Source organism: Pogona vitticeps, chromosome 6 (genome assembly GCF_051106095.1).
Source record: "Pogona vitticeps strain Pit_001003342236 chromosome 6, PviZW2.1, whole genome shotgun sequence".
Taxonomy (NCBI): domain Eukaryota; kingdom Metazoa; phylum Chordata; class Lepidosauria; order Squamata; family Agamidae; genus Pogona; species Pogona vitticeps.
Genome location: NC_135788.1, coordinates 120793397 through 120804500, shown reverse-complemented (window position 1 = coordinate 120804500; position 11104 = coordinate 120793397). Strand labels below are relative to the sequence as shown.

The 11104-nt window shown below is 55.4% G+C and overlaps 1 protein-coding gene and 1 long non-coding RNA gene across 2 annotated transcripts; one reads left to right on the top strand and one right to left on the bottom strand.

Annotated features, from left to right (window-relative positions):
* Positions 1-45: 45 nt before the first annotated feature.
* On the bottom strand, positions 46-9122 carry PHF23 (PHD finger protein 23). The gene is made up of 5 exons (XM_072977202.2): positions 8987-9122; positions 7120-7151; positions 6379-6471; positions 3923-4634; positions 46-1739 (listed from the first exon to the last, which is right to left on the bottom strand). Exons 1-5 carry the CDS (start codon positions 9006-9008, stop codon positions 1498-1500), a joined length of 1101 nt encoding a protein of 366 aa, XP_072833303.2. The 5' UTR covers positions 9009-9122; the 3' UTR covers positions 46-1497.
* LOC144583776 (uncharacterized) lies at positions 6953-11088 on the top strand. The gene is made up of 2 exons (XR_013537711.1): positions 6953-7056; positions 10216-11088. It is a non-coding gene; the product is annotated as an uncharacterized LOC144583776 (long non-coding RNA).
* The last annotated feature ends 16 nt before the right edge of the window (positions 11089-11104 follow it).

The window sequence follows — 11104 nt, the reverse complement described above, 5'->3', positions numbered from 1 at the left end:
AATAACCCGTCGCTGCCCCGAACGTCAAGGAAGGGGACACTCCTCTCTGTACAAACGCCAAAAGGGTCCACATCTTTTATTTACATTCGGAAACTCTGCCATGTACACGGTTGCAAGTGTTAAAACAAAAAGGGTGTAAGGCGGAGAGAGCCACCCCCTCCGAAAAAAGAAAAAAACCAAGAAACCCAACCAGAAACCACCCCCCCCCCCAAATGAAAATTAAGTTCGGGGGGGGGGAGCAGTTCAATGTGAGGCCCGCACCGAAACCCCAGCGTCTGCCCAGGCCAAGAACTCCGGATAGAGGTTCCAGTTTTCAAAAAGCGGTCGTTCTCTGCACTCACCCTCACGCAGGGATCATATTCCTCACCCCCATCTTTTTCGGAAGAGAGCACAGTCGCAAACAAGCTGTCCCTTTTTATTTTGACACTTAGCAAAATCAAGAGGGTGTTTTCCCAGCTGCTTTCTCCGCCTCAGTGCATAGTGGGGAGCGGATGCTTGTTAACACGTATGGATTTATCAAAATGTAAAAAAAAAAAATGCCACTTTCCTCCCAGTTGTTCCTTCCCTCTTCTAGAAGTTTAAAAATATATATATTATTCAATTTTGATTGATACAAATTCAGTGTTCCCTCCAAAGAACTCGCCAAGCTTTAACCAAAAAAATAAAACAAATAAAATCCATATCTAGGCTATTCCTCTCCCCATGCCTTTTTTTCTTGGGCTGTCATCTAGTCTTTCTCTCACACACACAGGGGGCACTCGACCCCTAAGAGAACATATTGGGGGGCGGGGGGAGGTATCAACTAGAACAGACAAAAAACCTTTGCAACTGGGAAACACGTAAACAAACCCAGAAAAGAAAAGAAAACCACCTTTGCTTTCTTGTCTATTTACAAGTGAACTCCACTGCAACAAGAGAAGGACGGGGAGCAAGGTGGAGGGGGGGGGGAGAGAGAATCAGAATGGAAAAAAAAAGGTTCTCTATCCCTCATCTCTGCCCTTCTCTCTCTGCCACTGCCCCTACACGCACCCTTTGCTGCGTCCTAGCATATGAAACAAGAACCGTCCAGATGTTTTGTTTCTCAAACACACACGTACATACATAATGTCCCACACGTTGATTTCCACCTCCTTTTGCAGATCTTGGGAGGTGGGCTCGGACTGAACCCCACGAGCAGGGGAGTGGGTCTGGGGGTGAGGAGCTTGTTAATTGCTGGCCAGAATTTACTGATTTCTCCAGGGGAAGTTTGCTTCTTTTAGCTTTGCAACGGTCGCCACCATGAATTCCCTGGAGAGCCTCTTTTTTTTTTTTTGTCTTATCTCCCAGGGATCAAAGAAAGAGGCTGGTTCTGGACACTAATCCAGAGCAGGCCCCTGCCCCCCACCCGCCACTTCCAGCCCAGCCACGCTTTTGTCGAATCTCTTCCGTGCCCTCCTGTGGGATTGAAACCCACCCCCGCCACGGAGCTGTCTCTTTTCCCCCCACCCAGCCGGGGCGTTAGGGCTCCCCACTTCCCCTGGAGGCCACGGCAGCAGTCGTGCTGGGAACGGCCGGCGGGAGAGGATGCTTCCGGGAAGCTTCTTTGCATTTCTGACAGTAGAAGATGTCGGGGACGTTGGTCTTCTTGATCTTGGCGCATGAGAGGTGGATCCAGGTGCCGCACTGATTACACTCGATCATGGGCCGGCCGGCGAAGGGCTTCTGGCAGTAACAAGTGATGAGGTCCCATGAATCGTCCCCTGCGGAAAGAGGGCAGAAAATGAGCACGCTTCAAGACGGGCCGAATCCCACATTTCATACCTACCTTTGGATACCCGCCAGGAAAAGGAATCACAGCTGTAATAGGAGCTCGACTTAAAGTTTTATTTGTCAATGTTTAATTTTTAGGAAACGTTTTGAACTAGGGTTTATTAGGAGTGGAAGCCCGTCTGGGGAGGATGAAAATGTCATGGGCTGATGACCGATCCAGGTGCAGATGTTCAATCTTTGAAAAACTGCACGGTGTTAGTACAGACAGACATGTTTAATATATGAGCATCTGTAATCCGAAACTCACTTGCATCTTGGAGGTGCCTAGGCTAGGAAAGGAGGCAGCTGGTGAGGACCTGAGAGTCACAGAACCCCATTTTCACCCCTTTGGGACTGCTGTGCCTTGTACTAGCTGCTTTTATTTTGGAGAAAACCAAAAAAGCAAGACAGAAACAGCCACGTGAAGTCATGGGAAGGAGATTATGGAGGTGGGGGTGTTTAAAACGGGCAAAAACCACTCCATAAATATCTCACGTACTCTGGAAGTCCTATTAGGGTTGCCATAAGGAAGTTCTGACTCGACAGCCCATAAGAACCCACGTATGTGCAGAACACACGCAAGGCGAATTATCTGTAGGACTATAATTTTATTTAATTGGTTCTCATTGATCGGTCATCAATCCATTACATTTTAATCCTCCATAGACGGGCCTCAATTCCTAATAAACCAATAAACTCTGCATCCACAGTTCATCTGAAGAACATAGATTTAAAGCGGAGCATCGTGATCCGCCACTAGATCACGCTGGTTTAAAACTTTTTTTTTTTAAAGAATTAAACTTTGACAAATAAAACTTCCAAGATGCAGCAAGAAACTTCCATTGTCTTTTCTATCACTGTCTAGTAAGGTACCTCAAAGCTCCCTCTTCAGAATACAGTAAACATGGTTATCAAAAACATTTGTTCCAGAGGGAAAGTGGTATAATAAACAGACCGCTCCCTCAGAGGGAATTTTTTTAAGAAAGCACCTAACTTCGCATCTTCTCTTAAAAATATAGAGAGGCTTAAGCTGAGCAAAGTCGATCCTTTTAATTAAATGCAGAAGCTCGAAATGATGAACAAAATATGATCCCTTCCCCAACCTAGCCACCTAGAGTGGTCCTTAGCTGACCAGATAGGCAGGATATAAATAAAATAAATAAATAAACCTTTGGGGGGGGGAGATTTGGTAGAACTTTGTGGAAAATACGCCTGCGCCGACAGCTACAGCAGCAAAAACTCTTGCAAGTTACGTTATGCTGAGTGACAATGATTAGCCTAGACACCCAGTGAGCTTCACAACCAAACTGGGATTTGAACTGTGGTCTCCTGAGTTCTAAACTCAGACTCTTTAACTACTATTCTTAATAACTTCTGACTGGACGATGCAGCCTCAGGGAACTAAGGACAAAGAAATCACAGGATTCCTGTCATTTCGCACTTCAGAAACGACAGTTGCTGGTGTCTCTGTTCCCTGCCTTAGCCATCGTATACACAAAAGGCATCTCCTGGTCTTAGCAGACCAGTAGGTAAACGTGAGCCAGCATTGTGATGCGGCAGCAAAGAAAGCAAATACGATACAAGGACGCACCCAGAATCCTAGAGTGCCACAATAAAAGCAAGTGGCAGAACTCCCCCGTTTGTGCTTTGGTGGAATATGGCATGCAATTCTGGGTGCTCCTATGTAAGAGCAAGATTGACAAACTAGAACATATCCAGAGGAGGGGGAGAAAGGATCATGAAAGGTCCGGAATCCAAGCTGGGTGGGAAGCTGCCGTCGACAGAGCTGGCTATGTTTATCCTGGCGCACAAAAGACCCACAGCCGATAGGATAGCCGTCTTCAAATCCTTGAAGGGCTGTCCAGTGGAAGATGGGAGGAAGCTTGTTCTCTCCAGAGGGGAGGACTCTACGCAGCAGAAGCAAACGAGAAGCACTCAAGATTGCAATTAACATTTAGGGAAACATCTCCTAAGAGTCAAGAGCTGCTTAAGCTGGGGAAGGAACGGCTCGTGAGGGTGCCGAAGCCCTCCGGCTCTGGGATTCTGCGGTCACCTCTCGGGGCCGGACGCCAGGGACGGGTGGGGGGGGGGGTGTTTCCCTTCCAGCTCGGCCCTCCGTCCTCCGGCTCCTCACCTGATTCCACCATGATGTCCTCGTCCATCACTCTCATCTCGCCTTCGCTGGAGCTGCCTTCCCCGTCTTGGCTGGTCTCCGTGCTGATGCCCTCCTTCCCTTCCGTGTCCTCGAGTTTTAGGGGGAAACTGGCCGCTAAGAGCTCGGGGGGGCCTTGCACAGAGACCAGCGCCGTGGCCGCCACCGCCGCGCCCTCCTCCCCTCCCGGCCGCAGGGCCCCCATCGCCGCCCCATCCTCCTCCTCCGAGTCCGTTTCGCTCAGGGAAGCTTTGTGCTTCTTCTCGCTGCGTTCGGCCTTTTTCAACTTCCGCTTCTTGCTCTTCTTGATGCGCGAGCGCTTCTCCCCGACGGGGTCGCTGGCCCGGTTCCGCTTGACCCCGCCGCCGGCCTCCAAGGCGGCCTTCCGGTGGTTGCGCTTCTCTTTCTTCTTGTCCAGCCCTCCCCCCTTGGGGCCGGCCAGGGGCGGCGGAGGGGGCGGCTGCTTGCCCACCGGGTCCAAGTCAAAAAGGGAGTCCTTGAGTTTCATTTTCTCCAGCAGCGAGCTGTCGGACTTGAGGCGTCGGAAGGCGGCTTTCTTTTTCGAAGACTTGGCCTTCTTCACGAAGGTCTCGATGGTGTGCAGATCCGAGTGGGTGGATTCCCAGCCGTCGCTGTCCACCACGCTCTCGGGGCGGATGGGAGAATTCGAGCCGGAAGGCGTCCAGTCATTTTCCTGTTCGGGGGGGGGGGGGAGAGGAGGCAGAATGGATTAATGGGGGGGCACCAGTTTGTGCCCATGGACACCCACCCACCCCAGTTTGCATGCTGGTTGCTGGAAGGATCACGCTAGACACGCCACCTCTGAACTGAAGCAATTTCCAAAGCGGGCGTCTTGTTAGCCTGTCTCAGTATAATTTTTTTAAAAGAGGGAAAACTCAAAGGAAAACCAGTATGAAAGGCCGAGAAACCTAATTTTGATCCAATAACGGATTATAAAACAAAGTTTGCTCTGGGGGGGGGCTACAATTTTATTACTAAAACATGATGATAATGGGAATAATGGCCTACCCATCTCTGTTTTGTACATTTTTCCTTTGCTCCTCCGTCACCTTTTTTTAAAAAAAAACCCGGCTCCGCTCGTGAAGTTTGTAAGTCCAGCCACGTACCAGCGGTTAGCTCCCAGCGCAGAAACGGGGCTCCTAGATGCCTGGGAGACAAAACCTCGCCCAAGAGGCTTTAATGCTAAAGAACTCTTAAATGGTTGTTGTGGGTTTTTCAGGCTCTTTGGCTCTTTGTTCTGAACGTTGTTCTTCCTGACATTTCACCAGTTTTTCTGGCCAGCATCTTCAAAGGACTGGAGTAGGAGCTCTGTCCATGCTCTAAACAATGTTCAGAACATGGCCAAAGAGCCCGAAAAACCCACAACAACCATCAGGTCCCAGCCGTGAAAGCCTTTGAGAATACATTGAACTCTTAAATCTTGGTATAAACAAGCAAAGGCCACTGGGAATATAAAAAGGGGAGCTTTCAGCTGGTAAACCTCTCGGTTGTGCCAACTGACAACCACCATTCAATATGTGCCCCCAACTCTCCTCCAATAAACTCGATGCCTAGTTCCGAGTGCAAAAGCCGCAAAACGGTTTGGGAACATTGCTCTCTGCTCCACGTGAATCCCACTTGAGGTGGGTGCGAGTTCTGTTTGTTCTCAGAGGCGTCATTTAGGGTTGACTTGGTGTCTTTCAAGCAGGATCATGCCTAGCCTCAACTTGAGGATAAACAGAAGCCAATTAAATCCACCACCACCACCCCGGGAAGGCAGGCAAGACTGGAAAATGCAGAGGCAAGAACTACGGTTCCCACAATGCACTGCATGAAATACCACCAACCTCCCCACACACACTCTGCACGGTGAAATATAACAAGTCAGGACATGTCTGCCCCCTGGCTTCCACACCCATTTCCTACACTTCCCAGCATGCCACCTGCCACCGCCTTGAAGCAAAATGGCCATGCCCCAATGCCTTCTGGGGCATGTAGTTTTCACAGGCGCTTTGCGGCCGCTTTAGAGGACTAGAGCCGAGAACTGGAAAAAAAATGCTGCTGCCACCCCCCACCCCGCATAAACTCAACCTTCCCTCCCGGGAGGCGCCTTCTTTTTGGACAACAGAGACTGCCTTGTGGAGCGCACGCCTCTTTGGAAAAGAAAGAAAAAGGAGGAGGCGAGCAAAAAATTTCACCAAAAAATTACTCAGCATGTTTCTGGAGCGCCGCTTAGGCATGGGTCCCCCCTTTCCTTTCCTGGGCTTCCTTCCTTACCCCCCCAAACAACCACCCCCACCCCCCCTAACAATGCAAAGGCTAGAATGACTTTATCCGAAACCCGGGGCAAACCACCGCTTCAGGCTCGGTTCAAACCAAGGGGAGGGGGCAGGGAAAGAGGGGGGGGCGAAAGGAGGAGATCCCGAATTTAAACTCACCTCTTTCGCGGGCGGGATGTAGCCGGCGTAGGCCAGGACGAAACTGCAAAATTTGTTGAAATCCTCAATGGTGCGTCTCCGTTTCTCGGGAGGCTGTCAAGGGGGCGGCCAGGATGGGGGGGGGGGGAGAGAGAAGGGAAGAGGGTGGTGGTGAATAAAACACAAGGGCCAAAGCTGCCCCCACCAACCCGTCCGTCCGGAGGGTTTAAGCAGCGGCCCAAGATCACCCACAAAAAGGGAAGGGGGGGGGTGTTCGGTCAAGGTGAACGCAAGCTAGCACAGCCTGCAGGGACCGTCCCCTCTCTCGGCCCCCCCAGAGAGAGGAACACCCACCCACCCCGTCAAACCTCCCAGGAACCCCCACCTCCGAAAGGGGGGATCACCCCTCCAGATGGGGAGGGGGGAGCCGGAAGCCTCTCCAGCTGTCACCGGTGGCGGTGGCCGGGCAGGGACAGCATGCAAGGGGGGGGGGAAGCTCGGCTCCCTGGCGGCTTGCTAAGCGGCCGCAAAGCACATGCAAGGATGTTGCAACGCGCGCACACACAGCATTTTTTTTTCCTGCAAGGGGTGTTGTGCGGGAAGGGCCATTTTGCTCGCTCGGCGGGAGGGCCAGAGAAGGCAGGAGAGCCAGACTCGTCCGCCGCCACCTTCACCCCCCCCCCCAACTTATAGGGAGAGGTGAGATTAGGGTAATTTTGCCACCCACCCCGTTTTGCTTTGTATTTTCATTTTTTTTTTTACCTGTGTCTCCGGTTTGAGGCTTGGGAGTGGATCTAGACAGCCGGGGGACGGGGGGGGGAGAGAAAAGACAAAAAGGGAGAAGGGGGTCATTTGAGGGGGGGGCAGCATTGGGGTGGGATCGGGAACTTCCCGGCCCCAGGAATGCAAGCCCTCAGGAGAGGAAGCCGACCTGCTAATATTTGGGCCCCACCAGCAGCCCTAACCCCAACATAGCACAGGGAAAGACATCCTTGCTGCCACCCACGACCAAGCTAGGGCCCCCCCACTTCCGCACCATCAGGCACCCACCTCTTTTTTGGGGGGGGAGGGGGTTCCTCTAGGTTTCAGGTCTACCCACTAGGCAGCAACACCAGGGGTCTGCTCTGGGTCCCTTCCCCAGGAGCTTTCGCTGGCGGCTCCTGCACCCAAGCCCCTCCGGGTTCTTTCGGGGGGGGGGGGTTCCCTCTGTCCCTCCCTCCCTCCCTCCCTGATCTTTCTTCCCCCCCCCCCCCAATTCAGAGGCGTTCAGAGGAACACCTGCAAAGGAGGGCAGGGATAGCCAGGGACGGGGGGGGGGGGGAGAGAGGTTGCAGGGCCCGGGAGGGGGTCCCACACCGCCCGACCCCTCCCCGCCGATCCACCCCGCTGCCACCAACGCGCATGCTCCCCTTCCGAGTGGCCGGTCCTCCCTGCCCCCCCCCCGCCCTGCATGTCCCCCCTCCTTCCCCGCAGCCGCCGCGAGGCTCAAGACAGACAGCCGGACCCCTGGCTCCCACCCCCCCCGCGCGGCCCCTCAGGACCACCGCTGACCCCTCCCCCGTCCACTTTCCGGCCTGCCCCCCCCAACGCCCCCCCCGGGCCCAGCGAAACCCCCCCTCCAAGGCCAGCCTCCTTCCCCAAGCCCCACAGGGGCCAAGCGGGGGGGGGGAGGGAGAAAGAAGGGTCGCCCTCGGACCACCCCCCAACTCCCCCCCCTTCAATGCCGGTCTGCCCGGGATCCCAAACCTTCCCCCCCCCAAATGCACGCCCCACTCCTCCTCCTCCTCCTCCTCCTCCGCCGCCTTCCCGGCTCCAACTTCCTCCTGGCTCCCCTTTCACCTGCTTTGGCCGCTGACCCCCACCCCCACCCCCACCCCGGCAAAAAAAGCCCCGGACCAAGAACCCCCCCACACACACACACACGCACTCCCCACGCGCGCCCCCCCACCCAAGCGGCGCCCCTTGGAAAGCCCCCCCCTTCCCTCCCTCCCTCCCTCTGGGGGGCTCCCCTCCTCCTCCCTCCCTCCATAACCTCGTCTGCCCCCCCAGCCCCCCCCACCAGGGAGCCCCTCCCCTCCGGCGGTCGCTCCCCCCCAAACCCGCCCCTCTCCGAGCCCCCCCTCCTGTCTCCCCCCCACCCCCACCAACAACAACGCAGAAAGAAGCGCTTTTTCTCCCCCCCCCCGCCTTAGAAAGGCCGCCTCTTCTCTCCTGCGCGCCCCCCCCCCGCTGGCTCGGCTCCCCCCTCCCCCTCCTCCCTCAGAGGTCCCTCCCTCCCTCCCTCGTGTGGGCTCCTTCTGGTCTACGAGCTCTCTCTCTCCCCCCCCCCACCGGGCCCCCCACCCTCCCCCTCTTCCCCCCTCCAGGCGCCCCCTCCCCCCCAACGGTGGGGCTCCTTCTCTCTTCCCCCCCCTCCCGACCCCCCCAAGAAACACTATTTCCGACGAAGGGCGCTCCCTTTGGCCAACCCCCCCCTCCGTGTTCCTCCCTTCCCCCCCTCCCGGGCCCCACAAGTGTGGGTCTGGTCGTAGGGGGGCCCCCCGCCCTTTCCTTCCTCCCCCTCCCCCCCCAGCCTGCCCCCCTCCCCTTCTCCTTTCCTTTCCCCCCCCACCCCGCTCCGGCCCCTTACCTTCGGGGCTGGGCTCCGCCATGGCCGGCGGGGCTCGAGAAGCCGCCGCCCGCCCCCCCCCCCCCGTCCAACCTCCGGCCGCCCCGCGCTCCCTTCTTTCGTCCGGTGCCGCCCGACGCCGCGTCTCCCTCCCTCCCCTCCCTCCGCCTCCTCCTCCTCGGCCCCCTCCCTCCCTCCCTCCCTGCTCAGTGGGAGCGCACGGCCCCGCCCCTCCCCTGCGCTCCGCCGCGGGGCATCTCGGGAGGTGGAGTCTTTCTCTCCGCACGGCCCGCCGCGCGGAACGTGGCATAGGCACTGCGCCTCCCGGCAGGCGCCGCGCCGCGCATGCGCCGCACCCTTCCCGGACTCCCCTCCTGCTCCTCCCCCCTCCCTCCCTCTCTCGCCTACGCCTCTGCCCGTAGTGGCAATCCGGAGCGGTGCATGTCGGGTAACGGAGTCCTCGCTGCCCGGCCGAGCACACAGTCCCGCCTGGGGCTTCCGCAAAGGCTCACGGGAGCTGTAGTTTGCTTGTTTTGCAAAGAGGCTCCGGGAGGACTGGCCCGAAAAGCCATGCGGCGGCTTTAAAAGCTCCAAGGCGTGCCGGGAAACCTGGCCCTGGGGGCGGGCGAGATGGGGGGGGAGCCGTGGGGCGAGAGATGTTCCCCCCCCGCCCCATTTCTTAAAGAGACAGCGCACTATTTCCCCAGGTCTCTTCTAAGATCGCCAACTGGTGGGCTTCCAGTACAAAAGGCAGCCCCAGCCTGGTCCATCTCTCCAACCGAGAGGGGGGGCCGAAATCACATCGTCTTCGCAGGACCAGAGATCATTTCGGGGAGGGGGGGCTCCTTTGGCTTCCCCACCTCCCGGACAGGATGCCACTGTGGCCAAGGGGAGCCTGCTTTCCTGACCAGGGGGGTGGGGGTGGCTCCGAAGGCTGAAGCTAGGTCGCTGCCTTCTCCTCCTTCCACGCTCTGCAAGGACTGCACTGATATCCTGGAAAGAAACCAAAATCTGCTGGAGGGTCTTTTCGCCAGCAGGCACATTTCGAAAAGGGGAAAAGCTGAGCGGGTGGCGGAAGGGGGCGGGAAGAGCTCAGCCCAGGTGGAGGAGGCTGAGGTGTGCTCAAATCAGGCCAGAGCGACCGACCGGACCAGGGCCAAGTTACAGTTCCTTCTTTCTGTCTTGCTGAAAACTGAAGGCGGGTGCTTCAAAAAGCTGATGCTGCCACTGCTGCTCCTTCTTCCTCCCAGGCTTGTTTTTTGGTCTGGCGGCTACTCCCACGGCTGTGTAACTTGTCTACGCTGCTGCAAACAGATCTGGGAGAAGACATGGCAGCCATGTCTCAAAAGAAGACCAGCAAAAGGGGTGGGGGGTGTTGTTTCTCATAAATGAGAAAAACAAAAGCCCTCCCAAAAAAAAGCAGTGAGCAAAAAGTCAACCCAAGGGAAGCCCTCCTGCTTCAAAGAGCTCTCCTCTCAGATCCAGAAGCTGGTGTTTTTTTTTTAAATCATCCGGACAGCTGAACATCCTTCCCCTGCCCAGGAGGCATGCAAGTCACCGACTGTATTGGCCCCAACCTCTTGGGACTCCATCCACCCTTTTGAGCCACCAGCTTCCTTTCACACTCGATGGCTAGAATCAGCGGCACTCTCCTCCTCCCGGATCTCCAGGGTCTGTCCTGCACAAACGCCCACCCACGGCCGCCCTGGAGGCTTGGGCTCCCAAGCGCCCATGCCTGGCCTCCAGATGCAGAAACCAGAAAGTAAAGAGCTTGGATCTCTCCTCTCACCAGCAGTACTAGATTCCCCATCCATGCCCACAATGGCCTCAATATCATTTCTTGCTGATTTTATCCTTTTTGTCAACCACCGAGAATCGAGCCTTGCCCTAATAGGGTGGTACAGAAATCTATGAAATAAATAAAAACTGCAAGCATTGATTTGCTGATTTCCACACAGTACCAGATATTTAACTTACTCTAGCCTCCCACATTAACCTATACATGCACACATCATCACTATCATTATTATTATTATTATTATTATTATTATTATTATTATTATTATTATTATTATTATTATTATTATTATTATTATTATTATTATTATTATTAACATCATCATTATCCAAACGCTCAGC